We start from the raw sequence: 27,346 nt of genomic DNA on the forward strand, positions 1-27,346 counted from the left end.
TCCTCTTTCTGTCATCTGGTCTCTGAGTGATTGTCTTTTTGTTTTCATGCTTCTTTAGAGTGTTAGCCCTGGATTGGGTCAGATAACTTATGGGGAGTACTTACAATGAGTTTTAGGTCTTGTACTTGTGAATATTTGTTTTTTCCATTTATGCTTTTCCCATACTTATTTTTTTGATAGGCTTCTGTGACCCAAGTTGAAATTTTATAATAATTTACTTTGAACAACAGAATAATTTTTGTTATCTTTCTGTATTCTATATTGAAATGGTTATTTTCATACTTTTAACGAGAATGCTACTTTGGTACTACTGGTGGTTATAATGGTTTCAGATGTTTTTTTAATTTACTTAATAGTTGATGTAAGATTTTTAAGCTTCATTGCTTGTGATAGGGAATTAGCAACTAAAATAGTATGTTAACATTTATATTTTCCAGTGAACCTACTCAGAAATTCACTTTTCCTTCACAGAATTTGTAACAGAACTTCATATTGCTTTGCAGTGCTTACTGCATACAAGCTATGCTCTTGTTTCTGCTTGCAGGCTCTTGCCAGATGTCATTTTCTCAGTGACACCCATTCCTACCACTGCATTTGAAGTTGCAGACCTCCTTCCCCACACTACCTGTTCCCCTCTCTACTTCATTTTTGTCTTTTGTGTTGATCAATATGTAACAAACTATGCATTTTATTTATTCATTGTGTTTGTTCTCCTTTAATACAAGGTGAACTCCCTGAGGGCAAGTGTTTTCATCTGTTTGGTCACTGCTTTACCTCTACTGTCTAGAACAGTGTGACACATTATGGGTACAGAGTAAGTTTTTTATTGAAGTACAGTTGATTTACAATGTTAATTTCTGCTGTACAGCAAAGCGACTCAGTTACATATATATGCATTCTTTCTCATACTTTTCCAGTATGGTTTATCACAGGATATTGAATTTAGTTCCCTGTGCTGTATAGTAGGACCTTGTTGTTTATCCATCCTATATATAATAGTTTGCGTCTGCTACCCCCAAACTCTCAATCCATCTGTCCCCCAATGAATTCTTGATTAAAAAAAAATTTAATCTCAGGAGATGTAGAAAATGCATTCCATAACATTCAGTATCTATTCATGATACAAAATGAACAGACTATCATTAGAAGGTATAAATATTCAGCAGATGTGATATTTAATGGTGAAACATTGAAAACATTCTTTTTTAATATTGGAAACAAGATAAGACACCTTTCACCAACAAGATAAGATAATCCTTCTTTGCAGCATTATATAGGAAGTCTTACACAGGAAGAAAAAGAAGAATTCTTAGCATTGGAGAAGAAGAAACTGCTATCACTAGTCATTGAGGATATCTTGTCCCTGTAAAAAAACCAAAAGAATCTACAGATGAAGTATTCGAATGAATAAAAGTGGTTAGCAAGTATACTGCAAACAAAATCAATATACAAAATCAATTGCATTTCTGTACTCTGCTACAACTATTTAGAAAGGGCAATGAGATACCATTTATAATATTACCACAATTATAAAGCACCTAGGAATAACTCTAGCAAAAATAGGCAACAACTATATGGAGAAAATGATAGAACAAAGACACTTAAGAAAAACTAAAGGAATGGAGAAATAAATCTTATTTCAATAGAAAATTTCAATCTACAGAAGATGTGATTCTCCCCAAATTGTTTTAGAGATTTTATGAAACTAAAATGAATTTCCTTCACCTCCCTCCCCCACATAGAATATGCGAGCTGATTCTTAACAGCAAATGGAAGAGTGAATGGGGATTTTTGACCTACTAGATATTAAGACTCGCTATTATAAAACTCTACCAATTAAGACAGCATGGTACTGAGCAGAAATAAAAATAGATGATTGGAAGAGATTAGAGAAGCCAGGAGCACAGCCGTACATTTATGGTAAAGAGGACTATATAAATATATATGTATATGTTTTGGGGTCAACCTTTAAGTTCTCTTAGCAAATTTTAGTTATACATTGCAGTGTTATCAACTAGTCACCATGCTATACATTAGAACCTCAGAACTTATTCATCTTATAGCTTAAAGTTTGTAGACTTTATTTTTTTAGAGCAGTTTTATGTTCACAACAAAATTGAGTGAAAGGTACAGGGATTTCCCATGTACCCCCTGTTCCCACATATGTATAGCCTCCACCATGATCAACTACTCACCAGAGAAGTATATTTGTTACAATTGATGAATCTACATTTACACTTCATTAGCACCCAAAGTCCATAGTTCACATTAGGATTCACGCTTGGTGTTGTATGTTCCATGGGTTTTGACTAATGACATTATCCACCTAAATTATGGTATCACTTAGTTGGAATCAAAGAGTATGTAGCCTTTCAGATTGGCTTCTTTCACTCAGTAATAAGCATTTAAAGTTCTTGCATATCTTTTCATGGGTTGATGGCTTATTTCTTTTTAGTGCTGAATAATATTCCATTATCTGGATGCACCAGTTTGTTTACCCATTCATCTACCGAAGGGCATCTTGGTGGCTTCCAAGTTTTGGCAATTATGAATAAAGCTGCTATGAAACATCTGTGTCCAGGTTTTTTATGTGGACATAATTTTTCAACTCCTTTGTGTAAATACCAAGGAGTCCGATTGCTGGATCGTATAGTAAGAGTATGTTTAGTTTTGTAAGACACTGCCAAACTCTTCCAGAATGGCTGTACTATTTTGCATTCCCACCAGCAATGAATGAGCGTTCCTATTACTTCACATTCTTGCAAATATTTGGGGCTGTCAGTGTTTGGATTTTCATTTTTCTAATAGGTAGGAGCATTGTCTTTAATTGGCGGTGGGGGGGTGGGGAACAAAGGAAGTAACTCAGATATTCATTAATATCAATAGAATGATCTTGATTAAGCATGGTCAGTCCCTGAACTAGTGTCCTCCCGGACTGGGGAGTGCAGCGCGGGGCGGGGACTCGCAGAGACGAGGACAGCGCATCAACCCCAGTGGGAGGCGCGCAGGTCTCGGGGGTGCAGGGCGGGCGGCGCGATGTGGAAGGCGGACCGGCGCCGCGCTCCTCTCCGCCCCCGCGAGCGAGATGGTCACTTGCACCGGAGGGGCTGACCCCCGCGGGCGGGCCTGGGAGGGGCGCCGCGCCCTTGGTTCGGGGTTGCCCGAGGCTAGGCGCGAGGCGGGTGCTTGCGCAGCGCGGAGGGGAGTGCGAGCCGGGGCCGCGACCGCCGCGGGTGGGGAAGGGCGGGGAGGAGCCTGGGAGCGCGCCGGCCGCCGCAGGGGGAGGGACAGGGCAGCCACTGGGCGCGCGCACGGCGGCCGCCGCGAGCGTGGGGCGAGCGTGGATCGCGGCTCGGCGGTGCGACCCCTTCCCCGGCCCTCCTCCCCGCCCCAGGCGAGGGCACCGTGTGGCGGCGGCGGGGCCAGCGAGGCCGGAGGAGGCGGCCGTGCCCGGGCATGGTGGTCTGGGGCAACGCGGAAGGTGAGCGACCCCCGGGCCCACGGCGTGGTGGGGCGGGGTGGGACCGGCCTCGCGTCGCCGGGCTGCGGCCCGAGCGCGGGCGGCCTGAGGCGGGGCGGGGGCGGCGCGCCGGCCCGACCCCCGCAGCCCTTGGTCTCGCGGCCTGGGCGGCCTGCGAGGGAAAAAAAAAAAAAAAAAATCATCTTAAAAATTGAGAGTTGCATATATAATAAAATGGCATGAAACTATACACAAGCATTGTCCGAAAACCAGTTTGCTGGTTTTGATACTGTAATATAGTTAGGTAAGATGTAACCATTGGAGGAAACTGGATGAAGCGTGCATAGGACTTCTCTGTACTATTTTCGCAACTTCTTTTTTACCTCTGATTTTTTCAAAATGAAAAAAGAAGTCAACAATTTTAGAGCTGTTTTCTTGTAGATGAAATACTGTCCCGCCATGAAAGCAATGAATTACTGATAAAAACCGAGGGCTACATCTCAAAAACATCATATTGAATAAAAAATCAATTAGCATAAAAAGATATAGTATAAAGGTCAGAACATACAACCGAAACAATATATTATTTAGAGATACAGCTATGAGAAAATTAACAAGAAAAGCAAGTGAATGATAAGACACAAACTTGAAGATAATGTTTATCTCAAAGGACTAACGGAGGGTATGTGACCAAGAAAAGGGATTCAGGGTCCTCAAAGGTGATTGTAATGTTCTTTTCCTTAAATTTTTATTAATCACTATTTTATAACAACTCTTAAGTCTTAAAAATGTATAAACCTGATCTTTAGTATTTAATAATCACCTTTATTGAAAAGAGTTAAATTAAGTGAAAGGTGAATAAAATTCAGCAACATTAAACATGTTTGATAGAGCATATAATTATAAGAGCATCTAAGAGAAGATTGGGTTCTAGTTTAAATTCTGGTCTGACTCTAATTTGGGGTTAGTAGGTTTTGGTCAGTGGTTTTTGAAGGGCGGTCCCTGGGCCAGCAGCATTAGTACCACTTGGATATTTGTTAGAAACGTAAGTTCTCAGACCTTACCCCAGACCTACGCTCTTGGGGAAGAGCCCAGCACTCTCTATTTTAACACAAACCCTCCAGGAGATTCTGATGTGCACAGAGTTTTGAGAGTCACCAGGAAGTTCAACTTTCTCACCCATAAAATTAGAAGGTAAAACTAGATCAGTGTTTCCCAAAGTGTGGTATATGTAGTACTGATCATGTGCAAGATGTTTTTAAGTGATAGACACATCACCATTTAAAATTTTATTTATTGTAATGTTTGTTAGACTAGTACAGATAGCTAACCAAACCCATAAGTTCACTGATGTTGTGTCATACATTGCTAAGTTAAAAAAAAAAAAAAAAAAGAAAGGAAAGGAATCAACTTAATGTAAATATAAATAATAAGGCAAAAGAGTAAGGTATGTATAGCAGAAAGTAACACAACATTGTAAATCAATTATACTCCAATAAAAATTTAAAAAGTAAGGTGGTATGAGAAGATCACCAAATTCCTGGGGTTAGTTCTTAGATATTAAAGTTTCAGTAGTCCTGAAGAGGATCAATCTTGAAAATATTTTCCATTCTAAAATTCTGAGACTTCATATGCTTGCTTTTCTTACAGATCTGCCTCCTTAATTTTGCTTTTTAAAATTCAAGCTAATACGTTAAAAATTTAGTCCACACAGCTTGTGTTGGGAGAGGAATGGCCTGTTAATGTGCTTTTGTATTGGGGGATACTTAATCTGAGATTGAAAATTTAACCATAGCTAATGGAAAGTGTGGGTAATTCACATGCGAATCATTAAAATTAAATATATTAAGGAGAAATCTGTTTTGAAAACATGATTTAATTTTAGAAGTACTTTCTTCCTTTCACTACTTGTAGTATTTATAGTGGAATAGGCAGATGGTTTTATGTAAGGAAATGAAATGAGATTTGTGGACAGTAAGAAACATATTTTGATAATTAGGGATTTAGACTTTGAAAGGTCTATACAAGTTATAAACAGCTACAACATGACTGGCCCTTTTGTTAAAAAGTAAATTTATTTATTTATTTATTTTTGGCTGTGTTGGGTCTTTGTTGCTGTGTGTGGGCTTTCTCTAGTTGCGGCGAGCGGGGACTACTCTTCATTGCGGTGCGTGGGCTCTAGGCGCGTGGGCTTCAGTAGTTGTGGCACGTGGGCTCAGTAGTTGTGGCTCGTGGGCTTAGTTGCTCCGCAGCATGTGAGATCTTCCTGGACCAGGGCTCGAACCCGTGTCCCCTGCATCGGCAAGTGGATTCTATACCACTGCGCCACCAGGAAAGCCCGTGACTGGCCTTTTTAACTGGCATTTTAAATAGCTTTTTTGAGATGTAGTTCACATACAGTTCACCCACTTAAAGTGTACAATTCAGAGGTTGTGTATAGCCAGAGAGTTGTGCAGCCATCACCGTGCACCATTCTAGAACATTTCATTACCCCAAAAAGCAACCCTATATCCATTAGCAATTATTCTCCATTCCCTCTACACTCTCAACCCTAGGCAACCACTTATCTACATCTTATTTCTATGGATTTGCCTATTCTGGGCATTTCATATAAATAGAATTTATATTTCATATAAACATAATGATATGTAGCCTCTTGTGACTGGCTTCTTTAATATAATATTTTCAAGGTTCATCCATATTGTAACATGTATCAGTACTTTATTTCTTCTTATTGCTGAATAATATTCTGTTCTATTGATATTATATGTCACTTGATGGACATTTGGGTTGTTTGCACTTCTTGTCTTTTATGCATAATGTTGCATGTATGAACATTCATGTACAAGTCTTTGTGTGAAAGTATGTTTTAATTTCTGTTTTATACCTAGGAGTGGGATTTCTGGGTCAGATGATGACTGTGTTTAACATTGTAAGGAACTGACTGGATCTAAAATGCATTCTCATTCAAAGCAAAATTACAAGTTTGCTGAAAACTTAAATACATTTCTGTTCTAATTTATAATAAGGTACCAATCTTGTTTGTCAATGGTTTTATTACAAAATATCTCTCTAAAATGATGTTTGGCAAAAATCATCATTAAAATACATGTTTTTGAAAACAGCAGCTTACAAACGGCTGTTCTACATCACAATTTATCATCATTTATCAAAATTGTCATATCTTCTGTGACATGGGTCTTTCTCTGCATATTTTATCGCTGCCTGTGTCGTTTAGCATTTAGGGGAAAAAAATGTCATGGAATCTGCTTCCTGAGCTGATGATTGAATTCAGATTGTTTTGGTTGACTTTTACAAATAAATTATATGTTAAGAAACTGATGGTAGTTTTTTTTCTAAAATTCTCGTTTCAGCAATAATAAAAAACATACTTCTAAAATAAAAACATAACATTTTGGAGTCTAGCTGCATCTGACACTTGATATTTTGCTGTGCTGCCCTATTAATATTTTGAAGTTATATGAAGAGATACTTTTTTGTGTAATGAGAATTTATGTTCAGTAAATTGTTAATATTTGACTTTGTCTTACTTTCTTCTAATGCTTTCCTAAAGGCTTATGTACTAAATTACCTATCTTTAGATTTCTTTTTAGGAAAGGTGGTCAAGATATTTCTTTTTCATACCTACTTGTGAAATGAGGTTTTTAGCACCTCCTTGTTATGAAGGAATATTTGTGAAAAAAATAAGATAAAAAACTAAATGCAGTGAATAACTGAAGTAATAGAGAAGTGATAGTACAGAAAAAAGATGCTCCTCAGGGAAGAGAAAGAAAAAATACCAGTTGGACTTGAATGGATAAGATTTATTTAAAACCTTTCATTGCTGCATGAAGGATAAACAAAGAGTAGTAAGGCAGCATGAGGCATTCAGTGTCCTTGTAAAGAAGACAAGAAATATCCTTAATCTCTGAATCTATAACTATATGATTCTACACATAGATCAGCTAAAATCATCCTTTGTTTTATTTCTAGTAGGGATAAGCTGTTCTATGCACAATATTGTAATGGATGTTTGTAGTGAAGACTTGAAGCATTTGGATCATTTGGGAAGTAGACTCAGACAGGGTTTAGTGTGTAGAATACTTGTAAGCATGTGCCCTTGGGAACAACATAGTGGGAGGGAGGCAGAGGCGTCAGGATTGGGCAGAAGCTTACGTCAAAGTGTCTCCTTGGCCAGCCTTCCAAGAGAGGTTTGTTGATAGCTTGGATGTGGGGTATGACAGAAAGAGGTGTCAGGATGATTTCAAGGATTTCGGCCTAACTAACTAGAAGGATGAAGTTGTCATCAACTTCATCCTTTGAAAGGAGGTTTGGTGGAGAAGATCTGGAGTTAGTTGGGCCTGTTAAACGTTCGAAATCTGTAAAACATCTATTGGCAGAGGATGAGTTGGTGAGTCCGTATGTGAAACTGGAGCCCAGGAAAGAGGTCTGCAGTATAGATAAATATGGGGGTGGTCAGCATAGGATAGATGCTAATTCGACCAGGAGACTAGCTGAGACCACCAAGTGAGCATGTGTAGACTGACTTGAGAATGAGACAGGGCTGAGTCCTGGGACACTTCAGCGCTTAGAAATTGGGGCAAATAGGGGAAACCAGCGGAGGAGACTGGGATGGAGCCCCAGGACCCAGCACACTGCTTAACAGCAGTGGGTAGTAGATGTTTATTTAGTGGATAAATGTCCAAAAGGGAGGGAAAATAACATAGGACAGTGATGAATTTTATTTCTCCAGGTAGAATAAATTAAAAGGTGAAAAATAGGATCAACTGTTATCTATCTCATCGGTGAATGGGTGGGGAGTGAGTCATGGAAATTAGAATAAAAGTAAATGTGTTCTTTTCTATAAAAATATATGTGTATACATATAAAATAGGAACCGTTCCTTTTAATAAACTGAAGTATTTTTAATGCAGTTACTTTCTTTTAATCTTTATGGTACCTATTGTGCTTGTGTGGCTAATTCTTGGAGAAACTGTATAAAAATGTCCCTTGTGTATAGAGATGAATCCAGTTCTTCAGATTGATTATTTCTATTGTTTGTGAATATGCTTTAAAGTAGCAAATTAAGTAGTTGAAACTCATTTGAGAAATTATCCTATATTTGTATCTCTAGTCTTTGTACTAAATTACAGAAGAATTTCATTTATATATTTGCTTCCATATATTTGATAATTTACAGTAGAATTTTCAGTGTTCTTCATGGTTAAAATTGGTACTAAAGGTGATTTGGAAATTGTGTTGAGCATGTATCTTGCTAAACTATAGAAGACAGACATTATTTTCTTCAAGGATTTTATATTCTAGGTGAAAAAGTTAAAACATTTATGGAAAGGTACATAAACAGTTTTCTTGGGAAGATATACAGTTATGTCATTGAAACTCTGAGTCCTGTCTTACACTGAGCGGGACATTTATTAAAGAATAGACTGAGAGTAGAAATATCTGTAAACTTGAATTTTGACAGAATGAAAGAAGAATACAGAAATCAAGCTCACAAACTCAGCTGCCTTGATGTGGATGAAGCTTCTGTGAACAGACAGCTACTGTCCTTGAATAATAGTTCACATATCTTTTAAAGTGAATTAAGCTTTGGTTGTACTGGACCTGACCTGTCGGTGAGAAGGAGATGGCTGAGTCCAGGGAGGCGTGTGAGCTTTCTCAAGACAGACTAGAGTCGCTGGTGACTGAGACAAGTAGTGAAACGTTATTTCAAGGGTTGAAATGTGAATAGGAACCAGTGATTTAACAATGCTCATCTCTAACTTTAAGCCTTTTCTTGAGCCAGAAACCTTGGTTTTTTATGAGAGTTTGAGATTCCCTGAAGATACAACCTAGGTTGGACAGTTACCCAGATGTATTACATATTTAAGCTCAGGAAACTTATGTGAACTGTGTTACTGCTTCTTGTTTTTGTGAATTTTTGGTGCAGGCTTTCAGAAAGACCTGAGCTGAACTCTAGGACAAAGTTTGTGGTGACCACCTTTGCTGTTTCAAGCCACTGTCCTCTGTGTTTCTTTCTGTCATTCAGGAATTTTGTTGTCATACCTCCTCTATTACTGACGTGTGTGTGTGTGTAGGGGGTGTCCTTCATTTGTAAATTCTGTACTCTTTGGACCTTGGATGGAGATGGTAAATACAGAAGTCTTAGAATAGAATTGGTCCCAAACTCTTTTGAGAGAAAACACAAAGCATATTAAAATTTACATTTTCAATTAAAGCATAGGGAAACCATTCACAAAAAGGGTGCAGAAGTTGCTGCTGTTGTTTATTGTGTTATATGCTGGTTATAGACCTTCATTTTACGGTTATTTCTCTGAAATGCAGTAAAAAAAAACCCAAAAAGCAAAAATCAATGCCTAGCACCATAGCAGCCCCTATGAAATGAGGCATATGCTGTTTCTAAGACTCACAGCATGTTTTTCTGATACTGTGTTTGTCCATAAACATGTTTATGGTAGGTGCTGTCTGAGGCAGGGGCGGTTTTCCTATGGAAATCCTCTCTTGAACATACTGGTTTCTGATTCCCCTTGAGGAAGGATGAAGCTCCTTTTTGCTTCCTTAGCAAATTTGATACTTCAAGTATTAATAACATAGCCAGTGGTTGATATGTATCTTGATGACTTACAGGTCATCATGATGGCTGCTCTGTCATAAGTTGCTGTGGTTTCAGAGTACGTTAGAACTCTACGCAGCGTTTTGAGGTGGGAGGGAGCTGAGGTGTAATGAAAGAGAAATTCTCTGCACAGCAGTGGTGATGCCTTAATTATAAAATCATCTGGCTTGGTCTCAGAATCACTGGGTCTACCAGCAACAGCATTAGATGTGAAGTCTGACCTGGGCTTACATTTTGATTTTGCCATTGAAAGCGTTATGACTTTGCCCTCAACACTTCTGCGAGTCTAGAGGAATGTTAATTACTAAATTAAAACAAATTTATGAGATCCTTTTGATGGAGTAGAGTGTAATATCTGCTGAGTGCCCCAATAGACATTCAGCCCTTTAGAGGAGAAGACTTATAAGTGGTAAAGAGTAGGCTGCTTTTGGAGAAGGAAGCGTGAGGTGAGATGGCAAATTTGGGAATACGTTTTCTAAGGAAGGCCTTGGAGGAGGCCATCATTCTGTAAAGCTGAACTTGAGATACAGCAGTGTCAGTTTTGGGGATAGGAGGTCTCTGGGGCATTTATGATTGGGAGTGTGTGAAAATACTGATTCAGAGCCACGAGACCCTGTGACATTGGCTGCATCTAACCCAGGTCTTTCTCATTTAGGGCCCCAGACTAAGGAAGCTACAGTTATCTTCTAAAAGATAGTAAAAAAGATGATCTTGCTGCTCTTAAAGTGAAAAAATCCAAATTTTGTTGAAGAAATGTTTTAGGGACAGGATTGCCCCCATGGTTTTAATATCACTCTTGACTGATTGTTTATTTCGCTTCTTATTTGGGGAAAAGTATATGGAAGTTTAGGTTGGGAAAATTACTCGAAAGAGTTTCTTAAGAATAACCTCATTAGATAGTTTGTGTGTAGATGTGAGAATAAAGTTTTCTTAGAAACAAATGATTTTTTTTATAGTTCAAATATTTTATTTTCCTTAAAGATAGGAGTAGATTTTATAGTTTGAGACTCTTGCTGTTATTTAAGCAATAACCAATAAATGTGAGTAAGCAGCAATTATTTAGGAAAAATGATATAATGATGAACTATTGGAAAATATAAAAACTATAGATAGCATTGTGGAATTGGAGGGGACTTATCACCTGATTTTATAGACAGTTTATCTCATTATTCAGCCTCCTCACTGTAAAATGGTAAAAATATTAGTTGATCCAGAGTTATTTTAAGGAATAAAAGAGAATTTATTCATTCAACAATTATTTATTAAGTGCTTACTAGGTGCTGAGGCACATGCAGGTTCAGAGGATGTGTCTGTGTATTAGAAAGAAGAAAATCCTGGCCTTCATGGATTTTACCGACTAAGAGGCAAGAGGCTTTACCCAGTGATGACAAACGTGATGAGGGCTTCCAGTGTGCTCCCTGCAATGGTGTTTTAGACTGAACACAGTGCCTGATAGTTGCGGTAGAAGAAGACCAGCACCAATGTGTCTTGGATGCAAAGTACACCCATTATCTCATTTAAATCTAACACCAGTTCTATAAACTAGGTCTAGTTTCCCCCCTTTTACAGCTGAGCAATGTTGTGTTCTTTTAGGTCTGTGATCAAATCAAGGTTATTAAATAAATTAATGAGTAAACTTAGACCTAAAGTGTGGTCCAAGGTCTTCAGCCGGATAGTGGCAGAGCTGGCACTAGAACTGGTTTTGACTCAAGCTCAGGCTCCTTTCATTGTACCACATTGCCCCTCAGAGCGTGCATGGGCAAATAATCGTATGTACCATGGTAGATAGGAAGAGTGCACCGTTTCAGAGATCCCATACTTGCCAATATGAAAATCATTTCACACAGTACAAATAATAACAGTGAAATCAGGGCTGCTGGCATCCTCAGTTTTAATTCCCATCGCTAGTTATATTCAGTTATCCAGTGAGATGGACTTTGAGCTGTGGATTTAGTGTATTAAGTAGTAGGATCCAACTCTAAGTTTTCTCTGGCAAGCTATTGGCTGTGAAGTAAATTCAAGGCTATTCATCCAAAACGTAAGGTGTCCTGAAGTAGATGTATATGTCATCTTGTCTAATGGGTGGGTTGTGTGAGAGATTTTTCTTTCCAAATTGAGTCATTGGAGACCATTGCTCCTATTACTGCCTTTGAAGTCCTACAGCTGGTGAACCTTTGGTAGTTGAGATTTCTTTCTCAAAAAACAAAAACCAAAAACATGTATTATAAGTATTTGTAGTCTAGTTGTGTGTGGGTTACGTGTCTTAATTAGTAAAGTTCTAGTGAATGTCTTGGGATTTTATAAAAACTTCAGTAATAACTAAAAATGAACATTTCTGATCCTTTCTCGTGACCCCATAATCAAATCCAAGTCAGTTTCTACTCTCTGCCTTCTATCCTCCAACTCTGAACCATCTTGAAAATACTTGTTTTTTCTAAACAGTGTTAGTTAGGGAGTTACTTGGAGCGAGAGAGTCTCTTTCCTTTGGCTTCCTTTGGGTCAGCAAAGCAGAGGAGTTAGTTTTGGAGGGTTCTCCTTCTAGGCATCATCAGTTTTAGTCCTTGGCAACGTCTCTAGTCCCAAAGAAATGATGTGGGACTCCCCACGTCTTCCAGAATTTTTAGAAGGCATGTGATGTATTAACAGTACCTGTGTCTCTTCTGTAATTCATTTGGGCTCTGCAAAATGCCAAAGTGTATCTAATAGAGCAGTACAAGACATGTGCCTGTTTTCTTAAAAGTCAACCTTAATTTCGTGTCACTCCAGTCTGCCACTGGTCTCCCCAGTAATTAGGATTTTAAGGCTTATGAATAGTTAGGGGCGCTCCTAGTCCAGAAAGGAGATGCAGCTGAAAATATGACAGATATTGGCACTACCACTGCAGTGCTTTGGGTTTAAATATTCATCAGACAAAACTAAACTCTATGAAATGAATGCCAGGATAGACCAGTCTCATCCTGATTTCCTGTCTGGAGTCTATTGCGATAAAAGGTGTATATGTTTATAATTCCTGCCCCTAATAGTCCCTTGCTTCTGTAGAGCAGTGTTTCTTTCCCAAGCACTTAAATATGTTTGATTTTACCCTTGCACCTGTCTTTTAAGGCAGACAAACTCAAGTTGACACACAGTTTTTCTCATGACAAGGACCAGTTGTGATTTATGGCCATTTACAGGATGTCAGTGATGTGGAGAGGGTACATTTTGAGCGAACAAGGCTATATATGTATATCCTTTCACTTGGCAATAAAGAACATGGTAAAAAGCTGTTTTCTTCTCAGTGAAGAGCCCTTAGGCTAACTTCCTATAATGTTCACCTAATGTGTTACTATGTTCAAGTCACCTTAACAAATATTTCTTGAGTGCCTGCCTCCTGCAAGGTATTCCACTGGCTGAAGTGAAAGTTTCTGTGAGAAGCTTGATATCTAGAATTTGGAAGTAAAAAAATGCAGTGTTAGTGTGGGTCTTTACTGCTTTAGTTGAAAAGAAAGTGTTATGAGGTAACCTGTCTTTTCCTTTATGAATTTGGCTTGTTTAGCAAGAAACATATTAATCAAAGATGAAAGGTAGATTCAGAAACATTTATTCACTTTTAATATGAGTGTAAACATTTATTTTCACCAGAAATTCCTAAACACCTTGATTATAATAAAGTACAACCCTGATTTTGGCTTTTAGGGCCAAGGATAAAAGATTTGTAGACTTACTGAAGAGTAGATTCTATGAAAGCACAGACTCCTGATAAACGCTGAGTGCCCTGTAGTCCTCTAGATCAGCGGTCCCTAACCTTTTTGGCACCAGGGACGAGTTTCGTGGAAGACAGTTTTTCCACGGACGGGGGGTTGGGGGTATGGTTCAGGTGGTAATGTGAGTGATGGGAAGCGGCAGATGAAGCTTCGCTCGCTCCCCGCCACTCACCTCTTGCTGTGCGGCCAGGTTCCTGGGGGGTTGGGGACCCCTGCTCTAAATAACTGTCCTAAAAGTGGAAGAACCAGTCTTTTTGTTGGTGAGGACCCAGTGGCCTCCATCACTGTAATTACTGTGATATAACCTGTAGTGTGTGATTGATAAATAATTTAATACTGTCGACAGGGGTATTTGTTGCTTATTTTGTACATTTGCAAGCAGTTCTTTCTTCCTCATGATACTCCTTGCATTAATAGTTGACCGAAATGACATGATGAGTCAATAAGACTGCTTTCGCTGTGACCAGAGTTGTCAGGACAAGTCAGGGTCTAATCAGACATTTTCATTTCATTAAGTTGGACTTTTGCCAGAGCCTTTTGGAAGCCAGCGTAACACTTGTTCTTGCAGGTCATTGGCCCAGACACAGTCACATGATTACACCTCCACGCGAGAATGTCTGGGAAATGTTTTATAGTCTCGTTTCGGAATAAAAATCAGGGTTCTGACGTTAAGAAAAAGGCTACTGCTGAGCTACTCCAATTCTTTTCCCTACCTCCGATTTCTTCCTGATACTTAGATGGAAGATCTGGCTGTATTCCTTTTCTTGAAGTCTGTGTGGCATACTTGGGTACTTCATGTCCTAGTCTTTCAACCTGAGAGGAGGATCCTTCAAGTTTTTGCAGCTTTCAGCTCCATGAGCTCAGTAGGAGTATCCTTGAAGCAAAATAAGAACAGGGTGTTGCATGCTCTTTTATTTTTTTTTTTAATTTCAGATTTTAATGATCAATTTTAGATATGTATGCAAAGTGATTCATGCAGATCATAAAATTCTTAGAGGAAAAGGAACCCTGGGACAGAAGACATGGGTCCACTGAGGGCGGTAGTCATGGTTTGCAAATAAAAATTGTGACTGCAGCCGGAAGAAGGAACAGTGGGTGCTGAGAAAGGAAATGACAGATAACCAACCATTCCTAGAGGGTTTATTTGGCTTTTTAGAAATAAGTAAACGAAAAGTTCCCTCTACTTTGCTGCTTTGAGTCTTCCCTTGAACACATCATCTAGACAGAGTTGACATAGATGGTTCTTTTAATTTAAAATCTCTGTAGTCTTCAAACAAGGAGGCCCCATGCAGGCAGTCTCATAGATGGTTGTACATGAATTACCCGTCTGTCTTCAAAAAAGGGAGTTTCTGATTTCTTTCTAAGAAAAGGATTTGCAGGATGTGGTGGGAATGAGGTGAGTGAGGCCTTCAACTTCCATGCAGTTGCAGACATTTTGGAGGCAACTTGAACTCTTTGGATCATACTTTAATCCCTGATACCTAAGGATGGCGATCCTCATTTCAGCATCTGGGTGGTATTCATGAAAGACTTCTGGTTGAATAAGTTAGGAAGGATGCTCATATGAATAAACCTTATTATATGCCCCAGTTTCTGGGCAGCCTGCAGTACCGAGTTCTGACCTGGGATTAGGATGCCTTGTGTGGAGCTAGTGCCACTGCAGCTCTTAAGTCTCATCCAAGATGGTTATTTTCCATGTGCTTCTGAGTAGCTGTTTCTTTGGCTTTCTAATAGCATGGATACCCAGCATAATCACAGACTCCTAGATATGGAAGTATCTGAATGATAATGTAGTCTAATTTCGAAAGAAATGAAATGAAAGAGGCCAAGTGACTTGCTTCAAGGTATCTGGTAGCAAAACTGGTGTTAGAACCTTGGTTCCGTGTTCTCAGTCCAGTGCTGTGTTGCAGTGCACTGAATTTCTCAGAGAAAATGAGACTAAATGCGGTGTTTTTCTGTGTCCTCCTTTGCTCCTGGTACTTAACAGACCTGGAATCTACTCATGTATGTGTCAGGTTTTAGATCAGCAATAGGCTCACTGATTATGGAAATAATTGGGGAGATGTGGTATGTGTGAAAGTTTCAGGTAAGCGAGGCAAGGGATTATTGTGGTGGATTGGGAGATGTTTGCCAGTTCAAATCACATTTCTGCAGTGCGTTATGGGACTTGGGGCTCTTCTTTCTGTAGCTTATTAACAGATAAGCTGTTTCGCTGCTGGAGCTGCTGAATCTACAATAGCATGAATCAGCAAGAAGAAGGTGTAATTAGTCACGTGGACTTAGGCCTTTCCCATTGCCAAGGCTTGATATATTCACATCTTCCACTTTTTTTTTCCTTCCGGTTTTACTGAGATATAATTGACATAGAGCAGTGTAAAAGTTTAAGGTATATAGCGTAGTGCTTTGACTTACATACATCATGAAATGATTATCACAGTAAGTTTAGTGACCATTCATCATCTCATATAGGTACAGAATTAAAGTAGAAAAAAAGTGTTTTTTTTCACATCTTCTGTTTTTTCCTCTTTGTAGAGGCTCATCACATGGAATGATAGCATGTTTAGTCTTCTGTGTTACACTTGGTTTAGTCCACGTAATTACATGTAATGTAAAATTACATACAGTGCAAATCAGTCAAGAGGCTCTCTTTCCTTCCTCCATCTCTGAGACATGGGTGACCACAGGAGGCCACTCTGTTGACATTTCTTGCTCTTGTCGTGGCCCTGTTGCCAATCAGTCTAAAAACATATTTTTCTGTGAATTTCTTGTGAAGTTATTTACATGAAAAGTTTTCTAAACGTATGTAATTCAAACTTGATTCTTTGTTTAATGCCAGTGTAATTTTTATTGACTAGAAAAAAAATTATATGAATTCTAGATTTTCCCGGGAAGTCTGTTACATGCAGATCTGAAGTTCATATGGGACCTCTGTCTCCTCGTGAGCCCTAGGTAAGGTACAGTGAGGATGGAGAGGTGGCTAAAGGAAGGAGTGAGTGATGCTTCATTGAGGAAGGTGAGCAAGGTGGCCAGATAGGTTTGTTTCATGACAAAGAGTGTGATTTAAGCACTTACTTTCTTTTGAAAACATCTCTTTTCACCATCTCCCTATCCTGATATCACAGGAGGAGGGAAAACACCAAACAAACCTGTTGCCTCATTTCCTAAAGCAGTGATTCTCAAACTTGAATGAACATGCAAATCACCTTGCATTTTCCAAGACTGCCGACTCTGATTTAATAGTGGTGGGGCAGTGGTTCTCAAAGTGTGTTCCTCAGAGCAGCAGCTCTGGTTCCGCCAGCCGTGTTAGAACTATAAATTCATGGACCTCGCCTGACCTGCTGAATTAAAATCTCAGAGGATCGGCCTCAGAAACTGTTTTTACACATTCACCAGGTGATTCTTGTGTACCTTGAACATTTGAGAATCACTGCCATTGAAGCTATTCTCTTGGGATTTTCCCAGGCCTCTGGTATTTGCTACTCTGTGATTGGGCCTTGGTATTATTCCCTTGATATTTAGCAATTGAAACTTTTGGGCAGAGATTTCACTTGAGGCTCCTGACTGGATGTTGGTGTCCAGCAAGTTAACTGGCTCTATTAAAGTATGTTTCTTAGTCCTTCACCACTCTCTCTGTTATAACCCTGATACTTTGTAAAGCAAAGATGCCACTTCATGGAATCATGATGAACATCAGTACCATGGCTAGACACCATACATAACATGGCGATTGGGTAATACTTTAAAAGGTAGACTGGAAAAGAAACCGACGAAATAAAACACCCCAGAAGAAAATGCTCTTGTAGATTTTCAGGGGTTTTACATCGTAATATCAACTGAGTCCCAATTCACAGATAGTTTCAATCATATTAATAGCCAGTGGGCGTTGTTACCTAGATTCTTTGCCTGTTTGGTTCAGATGGGTGCAAACACGCTTAGCAGTGCCTTTACCAGTGTTGCCATTACTGGTGACGGAAGAGTATTTTATAATAGGGATTGGATTCTCTCAGAAGTCAGTTTTCTTAAGGTACTTGCAAAGGATGAATGTTACCTCCTACAGTGTTTCAAGAGCTCTAACTTTAATTTTCTGAAAGTTTTATTGATTTCCTCCAAAGGCTATAGCTGGAGAAATACGCACTGTATGTTATTATTTGTCAGATTGTTTACAGGGTCTCCAGTATAGGTGGGCTGAGGCTGTGTTTGTGCTTTTCCTCTGGGAGGTTTTTCATCTTAGAGAAAGGATCCATGTGTTTTGTGAATCTCTATAAAGCAATGAGTGGAGTTCAAAATTTATTAGAGTACTCGACAGGTGTTCCAAAGAGGGATATTTGGGCACAAGGTCTAGATGCTAAGATGCTATGTTCTTTGAAAACAGCTTAAATATAAGTACATATAAGAACCCTAGTTAAGATTTAAGGGTAATGCTATAAGATCTCTCATAAAGGAGTCACAAAAAGTGCTGCAAGTTTGTAACCTTTCCAGAAGCAATACAGCGTATGTTCACCCCTCATTTGCAACTTGAAGAAATTTACCCAGTTTATGCGGAAAATTGAAAAGAAGCAGATGCTTATTCCTAAGCTAGAGTTTTGAAGGCCAACAATGAAAATAAACATGTCTCTGCCAAAACTTGAACTAAATTAAAATATTTAGCATGTAAATTAAAGCTTACTTAAAACTAAATTTATCAAGGAAATACATTTGTTTTCCATTACTGGTTTTAATTATTGTGAAAAGGCTTCCATTTTTATGGAACACTGAAGATTTTTTAAAGTTTCAAACAATTTATTAGACAATTGCACCACTGAAAATGAGTTACGAGTGTCTGGCTTAAATGTATGAACTATTAGCACATCGTTGATGAGCTTAGAGAGAGATGTTAAAGCAGCCATTATCCTCCTGCAGGTTCATGTTCCTATTCCCAGGGGACTGTAAGAAACTGGTTTGTAGCCTGAAAACAGATAAAGCTATGGGCTGAGGATATACGTAGCATCTCTTCTCTCCTATTCGTTTGTTCTTTCTCTTGGGAAACTGAATTTTGGGACATTGCTGATGAATTGCTGTCAGGCTTGGGTACTCTTAGTTTATTGCCATAGAAGAAGAGAGAGATTACTTCCTTGTTTGCAGTACCTGTCTGCTCTAGTCCTGTCTGTACAGTCTTTCCTAATTAATATTTCCTAAACACCTACCTCATAACTTTTTTTCATTTACTAAATATTTATTTAGTTCTTATTTTCCCAGCTTTCTTGAGGTATAATTGACAAATAAAATTGTATATATTTAAAGTGTACAAACTGATTTGATACACCTAGGCATTGGGAAATACGGGTCCTGATGAAGTTAATTAACATTTTCATCACCTCACATAGTTCCCCTCTACCCCCATACCCTTGTTTTTGTTTTTGTTTTTTTTGGTGGTGAGAATGCTTAAAGTCTATTTCAGCAAATTTCAAGTATACAAGACAGTATTATTAACTACTGTAACCATGTTGTCCATTGGATCCTCAGAACTTATTCATATTCTTCTGAAAACTGAAAGTTTGTACGTTTGACCAACGTTTTCCTGTTTCCCTCATCTCCCAGACCCTGGCAAGGACCCTTCTATTCTGTTTCTATTAGTTCAATTTTTTTTTTTTTAATTGCACATATAAGTGATACCATGTAGCATTTGTCTTTCCCAGTCTGACTTTTTCCATTTAACATAATGCCCTCCGAGTTCATTCATGTTGTCACAAATGACAGGATTTCCTTCTTTTTTATAGCTAAATAGTATTCCATTGTATATATATACCACATATTCTTTCTTCATTCATTGATGGACACAGGTTTCCTTATCTTGGCTATTGTCCTAATGCTGCAGTGAACATGGGAATGCAGATATCTCTTTGGGATACTGATTTCATTTCCTTTGGATATGTATCCAGAAATGGGATTGCTGGATCATTCGGTAGTTCTATGTTTAACTTTTTGAGTAACCGCCATACTGTTTTCCATAGTGACTGCACCAATTCACATTCTCACCAACAGTGTACAAGGGTTCCCTTTATTCATATCCTCACCAAGATTTGTTATCTCTTGTCTTTTTTCATAATAAACATTATAATAGGTAGTGAGGTCATATCTCATTGTGGATTTGATTTGCATTTCCCTGATGATTAGTGATGTTGAGTACCTTTTCATATATCCGTTGGTCATTTGTATGTCTTCTTTGGGGAACTGTCTATTCAGGTCCTCTGCCCACTTTTTAATTGGATTTTTTTTTTTTATTTTGCTATTGAGGCATATGAGTTCTTTGCATGCTTTGGATATTAATCCCTTATCTGATAGGTAGTTTGCAAATGTTTTCTCACATTCTGTAGGTTGCCTTTTCATTTTGTTGGTTGTTTCCTTTGCTGTGCAGAAACTTTTTAGTTTGATGTAGTTCTACTTGTTTAATTTTACTTTTATTGCCTGTGCTTTTGGTGTCAAATCCAGAAAGATATGGCGAAGACCTATGTCAAATAGCTTACCACCTATGTTTTCTTCTAGAAGTTTTATGGTTTCAGGTCTTACATTTAAGTCCTTAATCCATTTCAAGTTAATTTTTGCCTATGGTATTCTTTCGCATGTGGGTATCAATTTTCCTAACACCAGTTATTGAATAGACTATCCTTTCCCCATTTTGTGTTTTGGACACCATTGTCAAAGGGTAGTTGACTGCATATGCATCCCACATAACTATTTTCCTGAAAACTTTCATTTACTCCTGTTTGCTGTGCCAGGATTCATGGCCCTCAGTTTACTGTTCTATTTTCATTGATCCCTAATCATCACTCCTCTGCTTCAGTCAGTCCAGTGATTTTCCTTCTTCCACCACATCTCAGGTTCATGCAAAGTAGCTTCTTGGGCAAAGTTGCCTTTTCTTTCTAAACAGGTCCAGTCAGATCATCACATATGAGTGCTTGTACATATAGAGGAAGGCAGACTATCAGGAGAAAACTATTTTAGGATTCTATGTTATAATCATTTTAACTAAAAAACTTTTAAATTTAATGAGTTCATGCTTCTTAAAAAGAAAATGCTGAACACAATTTAATCCTTTCCAGGTAAATTAGAGTGACATTATACACAGTAAAAATAAGTTGCATTGTAGTGATTTCTACTAGACAGGTAAGGTATTAAGGACTAGTTGTCTGATCCTACATTGAATAATACGTCTTGCAGCTGATATTTGTTTTTATAATGAATGCACACGTGTGTTGGTTTAAATTGCTGTGTTGAGATTAATGTTCTCAGAAATTATTTCTACATTACCAGGAAGTGGTACATTTGAAGCCTCTCCTGTACCATCTTGAGATTAAAAAAAAAAAAAAAATAAGAACTTTCTTTTATTTCCTTTACTTAAGTTTATTTAAACTTGTGTTTAAAAAAAAAAAATACCTTCTCAAATCCCCAGTCATATTTCCATGCAGCTTGGTTCTAAGAGTCCTGGAAACAAAGAACAGTATCAGTCCAGGACCTTTGCAGGAAATGTCCTCAAGATCACTAGTGCATCTCAGGATGTTAGCCCAAGGGCCAACTGGGATATCAGGCCACATTGAAGAGATACTTTAATTTGTAAGATTTGTTGTGACCGTCAGACAACATATGTCTTTTGACTCCATTAAAGAATGTGTGAAGGCACAGCACTACTAATGCTACATTAGCTATCTGTCTTTAACTTTCAAAAATAATTTGAAAGCATTTTTCATGCCATTTTTCAGACGGCGAAAAGAAGTGCAAAGAAGTTAACTTGGCCAAATATAAGTGAAGGAGACGTGATTTTAGCTCGAGAACAAATGCTTTGTCTCATTACTGTACTGCTTCACTATAACAATCAAGATGTGGAGATTTCTAAAATTTTCACCATGAATGTTAAGAAAACACTAGATTGCATGATGTGTTACAGAAACACCCACTAAAATCCACTGAAGTAAGAAGTTGTGAATTCTCTCTGTACTTTGATAAATTCCCCTTGGGAGCACACCGGTTTGGAATCAAGAATGCTTGGTTCTAGTCCTAACATTTCCATTCTGTGGGTCTCAGTTTTTAATATTAAAACTCTCCAAGGTCCCTTCTTAGTGCAGTGATACATGCCTATGGAATTGGGGCTTTTTGCATGCTTTATGAAGTATTTTAGAGCCAGCTGGCCTGGCACTTTACACTGAAGGAAAAAGTAGCCATTAAGGTCTTAAATTTGTCCCGTGTAGTAAAGACTGAAGGTGAAGATGAGAAGTTTTGTTTTATTAGGTGTTGTTGAAGCAGGCTGCTACTGACTGCTGCCCTGGCATGCTTGGGATTCGTCATAGGGCCGGAGGCTGTGCCTGCCGGTCTGGCAGTGGGCCATCCTGGCGAAGCACAGCGCAGTGGCTGGTGTACGCTGCCACGTGAAGTATTAGATAACTGCCCAGAAGAGCTGCCATACATGCAGAGGAGAGGGTATTCGGGGCTGCCCATGGTAGTCATAAAATGATAGATATGAATCTAATCTTAGAAAAGCGAGTTGAACTCCCTCACTTTTAGTTGGGGCTCAAGGAAGTGAGGAAAGTTGTGCAAGTTTGTACCTTTAGTGTGAAAGTTGAGGATGGAATTCGGGTCTCCTGACTACTTATCTAACTCACCACTTACACTCATTTATGCTAAATACCATGCCTCCTTTTGCTCCCACAGGAATATGGTCACTTGGTGAATTTATGTTCATTTATTTCATGTACAACCTGAAATGCCTCTTCTTGCTTATCAAATCAACATAAAGCACTGGAAAATTGGATTCAAGCTTAGACAACAGACACAGTGACGTATTAAGATCATTTTATGCCGTATCATGATGATTTTTAGGGAGTTAATTAATTTCCGCTCAAGGAAGCATAAACAGCAACTACATGCAGGTAAAAGACAATAGACAAAAAGGTAGCAGTAAATGTTTGCCCTTTGGGTTCCACAGGGCTTGTGTTAGATAAGGTCTTACTTTGCATAGTTATGATGCGGTAAAGAAGTATACTCCCCACTAGTAAATATTTCAGAGATGCTAAATTGGGAAACTGGCAAATTGCAGGTATGAATGGATGAGTACAATGTGCTCAATGAATAAGGAATCAAAAGGAATCAGAAGGAATCGAAAGAATGTAGGCACCTTAAATGTATTCAGGTACAAAGAAATCACCACAAACGAGACCGTGATGGAGGAAAGGTACTGGCTTGTCAATAGATTTGGGTTTGCAGTTTGGAAACCACTCTGTAAACTCCACAAGAACTAATAATTGTGCTAATAACCTTGGTGTTGATAATCATAATCTGGGTATTCAGATTTACTGGCATGACATTATGCAAATCAGTTAACCTTTCTGAAAATCTAATTCCTCATCTGTGAAGGAGTTGGATTAGAATATATTTCCTGGCTTAAATAACCACTGTTGGACAAAGAATCTTATAATTAGTATCTGCAGCTCTTCAGGAGGAAAAAAAATAACGATAATTGATAACTTCAATGAGTAACTTTATTTCTTTGAGTTATGGGATAGTCATGCTTTTTTCAGTCGTCATAGATACTCCCCATCGCTTAAGATTATAAATATATGAGGCTTGAACACACAAAGGAAACTTAGAGATAGTCCACCCCTACTCGAAATTTCATTCTTAAGGGTGGAGAGGCCTTGAATTACAAAGTGACTTGTCTAACTGGTTAATGGTGAAGCCCAAAGGACTAACAAGGCTTCCCAGTTCTCCACACACAGGGCTCTTTTCTCCTATAGGAAAAGGGGTAAATAGGTTTTCTTTCTCATGCCAATTCAGGTTGATTAGTAAGGCCTGGCTGTTGAGAAGGACTGTGGAACTGAGAGCCAGGTACTATAGAAAAGACTAATGTTATCGATGAGGACTGTTTGCTATATAAACAGAACGGGGAAGTCACCTATATGTTTGGCACCTCCTCTCAAAGCTATGCTTTACACATGTTCCTTGAGATTAAACTTTGAATATTTCTTCTGCCTTGCTTTTTAACAACCATCACTCCCAATATTAATTAATGTTGTCTAAGGTATTTCACTCTAAGAGACGGCCTATGTCTCAGTGGACCAAACTTGGATTTGGTCATTAGGAAATACGTCATTCTCAGTGCTTGGATCCTCATTGGGTTTTCTTGAGCTGTTTTTCATTTCTGACGCTGCTAAATGTTTTAGACTTCTCCATTAGCATCATGTGGCCTGTCTGACTAGGATTTCAGGCTGCCAGGGCAGGACCACAGCTCTGAGTACAGGCTGGCTGTAGTTTTGTCCCTCATTATAAGACCATGGAATACAGTAGGAGAGGAGCGGCAGATACCTTGTCCTTTGTGGTTCCGACAACTTAAGTGCAATTCTTGGCAGCCTGGTTTTAGACTCTGATATGGGCCTTTTCTCGTATGATGTTGCAGGAAGCTTTCTCTTGCTGCTGACATGTTCTGGCTCCTTGGTTTACTCAGAGGAGTGGTGAAGGAGACATACCTCAAGCCAGGAGCCGCTATGTTGGCCCTTATGCTCTACTTTCTAAAACTTTGCAGGATTTTGGAAGAAAATGAGAATATACTCTGGAACTGGAGATACATATACCCACACATAGATTCATATATATATATATATTTTCACTTCTTCAGGTCTATGTCCTCATTCCTATTATCTGGAATTGTTTTGAAAGAAAAAGGCATATTACCCTCATAAGGAACTAGAGTTTAACTTCGGAAACTTACAACACATTTATAAAAGACACAAAGTGTTCTCTCTTTTTAGAACTGTTCAAGTGCAAGTCAGATTTGAGTTCAAATGGAATGAAATGCCTGTTTATTTCTGGAAGCAAGTTTAGTTATTTTCTAGTCCAGATTCTTTGTTTTACAGATGAAAAAATGGAAATCCAGGGTCTAGGAGGGTTAAGTGATATGCTCGGTGGTACATTTCAGAAGAAACAGAATAGGAAAAAGAATCCAGAACTTGCCAATTTTTGGTCTCACGCATTTTATCTCTCACCGCACTACTGCCTCTGGGTTTAGAATTACAACAGTTTGGTTTCCTTTTAAACTGATGACTTAGGTTTTTGTTAAGGTTTGATTTACAGTTTAGTAAAAATTTAATACTTATGTTCATTTTGGGTTTTAGCAAGTCAATACTATTCTAGAGTTTTATTTTTATTTTCTTTAAGCCTGTAATGGGCATTGAGGTCTCCCTGTGGTCTCTGGACTTCTCTCTCGGCTTTGAAGATTCTGCTGTTCCCTGCTCCATCTCAACTTATGCATATTCTCAACCACAGGGGAGTCTGGAACATGCCAAACATTATGGTGAGGCTGTTACAACGCTCACCCCGGTCTAAAACCTAAGCCACAGGAGACACAGACTTCTGGTTCCGCAGAAAGCAGGTGTTACAGGTGTAAGGTGTAAGGAAGGGAGCATAATGTACAACAGCCAGATTTTAAACAGCTCTGCTCAGATCTCATATTCCCACACTCCCTCTAATTTACAGGCTTCTGTTCACAGGTAGTTTGAAAACCTATCTGTACCAAATTTAAATATTCAGTGACTTGCCTATAACTAATCATACTTGAAATTAAAAAAGCATGTGTGAACAAGCAATAGCACTAACTAGTACTCACAGGGGAATATTCCAGCTATATTACAGTGAGACTTTTGGCAGTAAAAGCACTCAAGTACTGTTTCTTAAAATGTAAGGATTAGGTGTTCTTGAGGTAGAAAAGGAAAATCTATTCTTTGCAGATGGAGGGGACAATGAAATGGATTCACTAGCAGAGTCACTTTTATGGAAATTTGGATCTGTACTGTGAAATTTTAGTGTTTAAACAAGATCAGAGGCCTTGTAGGATGATTTTTTAACATGCTGGATTAGAAACACCAGACAGAATTGATTCCCAGTAAAATGGAAAACGTCCTGAATTTAAAAGGGGCCTCAAAAAAAAAAAAAAAAGGAGCCTCACTTGGTAACACTTAATTTTCTAACATGAGTGCTCCAAACTCTTAATAACTATATTAAAACACTTGATAATTTCATGTAAGATAAATTTTACGTAAGAATAAAAATGGACAGCGTATATGAATTTGGTGAGACTGAGCATACAATGTGGATTTGCCTTGGAAAACTTGGGCAGTTTTTGAGATTATTGAAGTCGAGCGTCTGTTGCAAGATATCTAAGTGAACTCTCCCAAAGCATTTCCTGGAAGCATTTGCCCAACAAGTACTCTTCAAACAAACGAACAAACATACATACCCACCATTCCTCTATTCCGTGTAATATAATCCATGGACCAACAAGAATAAGCTTATCTTCTACTTGTACAGTTTTTGGGTGGTGCTGCTTTTCCTAACCTTCTCACCATCTGTCAAGACGTAACTTTCATTACTCTCCAGCATCACTTTTAACAGCGTCATCTTTCTTTTCGTCCTTTCTCCTTCCCTCCCTCCCTCCTCCTCTCCCCCTTTGTTTTCTTCCCTGCCTCCTTTTTCTTTCTTTAAAAGGAATCTCTTTTGACCTGTGTTTTCCTCAAGGGTTCAATTGTTTTTATGTTTCTCTCCCTCATAATACAGTCTTTGGGGATTTAAAAATACAACATAAATAGAATCTTCTGTGATTTCTCAGCAGAAAGGAAGGTATGGTTTGTATTACTTTCTCTCATAGGATTCTTTATGCGGTAAATATTTCCAGATGCCCCAAATCTCTTTGTTACGTTTACTATAAGAACCAACAACTCTTCCTTTTTCTCTACGGTGACATGATTGTGTCCTGGGATAGCTCCCACTCGTATCGCTATGAAAACAGAAGTTTCATAAACCAGAGATGAGTTACTTCAACTCAGTTTAATTCAATAAACAGTTATTGAACATTTACTGTGTCCAGGATACCACTGGCCATGGTGAATGATACATGATCCCTCCTATCAAGAAATTTGCAATCTAGTATGGGAGAAACTATGCAAATAAATGTCCAACCGTAAGATGACTGCTACGGTATAGTAACAAGCAAAGATTTAGGAACTCAGTAGGTAAGCAAAATAAGTAGAATAGTAAAGATGAGGCTCTTTTGTTTGTCAGTATTTTACTTTAGCTCTGTATAGTTTTGAGATATGAAATGGTGTCATTTTACTTTACAGTTCTTGTTACTTTATAATCATTACCACGACTTTGTAGTCATAGCTCATGTGTAAGTTGCTTCACTTATGTGAATGTTAGGGAAAGGTACTATGCTTCCGGTAGAGTCTTCTTCAGAAGGAGATTTATTGATTTGAGTTTATAACACTGAATTATGGTTTGGTAATACGTTTTATTTCAACTAGAAGATAGCTACTTTATCGATCCCGTGGGCAAACCCTTACGCTAGATCTGGGCGGTGAGCCGTCTCAGGATCAGCTGTCACACAGCAAGAGGTAAGACTTCCTGGATCAGTTTTCTAAAGTGACAGGTTTATTCCCCGGTCAGGACAGAAGATACTCTCTTTTTAACGAACAGGCTAGACTTCTCTGT

General features: G+C 38.5%; 1 protein-coding gene across 1 annotated transcript in view; it reads left to right on the forward strand.

The window, feature by feature from the left end:
* Positions 1 to 27,346, forward strand: part of LOC309651482 (uncharacterized protein) — a 321,132-nt gene that overhangs the window by 261,112 nt on the left and 32,674 nt on the right. The window contains exon 2 of the mRNA XM_082444300.1: positions 3,410 to 3,481. Within this exon, the coding sequence (XP_082300426.1) occupies positions 3,457 to 3,481 (25 nt within the window). The 5' untranslated portion in view covers positions 3,410 to 3,456. The remainder of the gene's footprint in view (positions 1 to 3,409; positions 3,482 to 27,346) is intronic.

This window comes from Balaenoptera physalus (assembly GCF_965194825.1).
Source record: "Balaenoptera physalus genome assembly, chromosome: 21".
Taxonomy (NCBI): domain Eukaryota; kingdom Metazoa; phylum Chordata; class Mammalia; order Artiodactyla; family Balaenopteridae; genus Balaenoptera; species Balaenoptera physalus.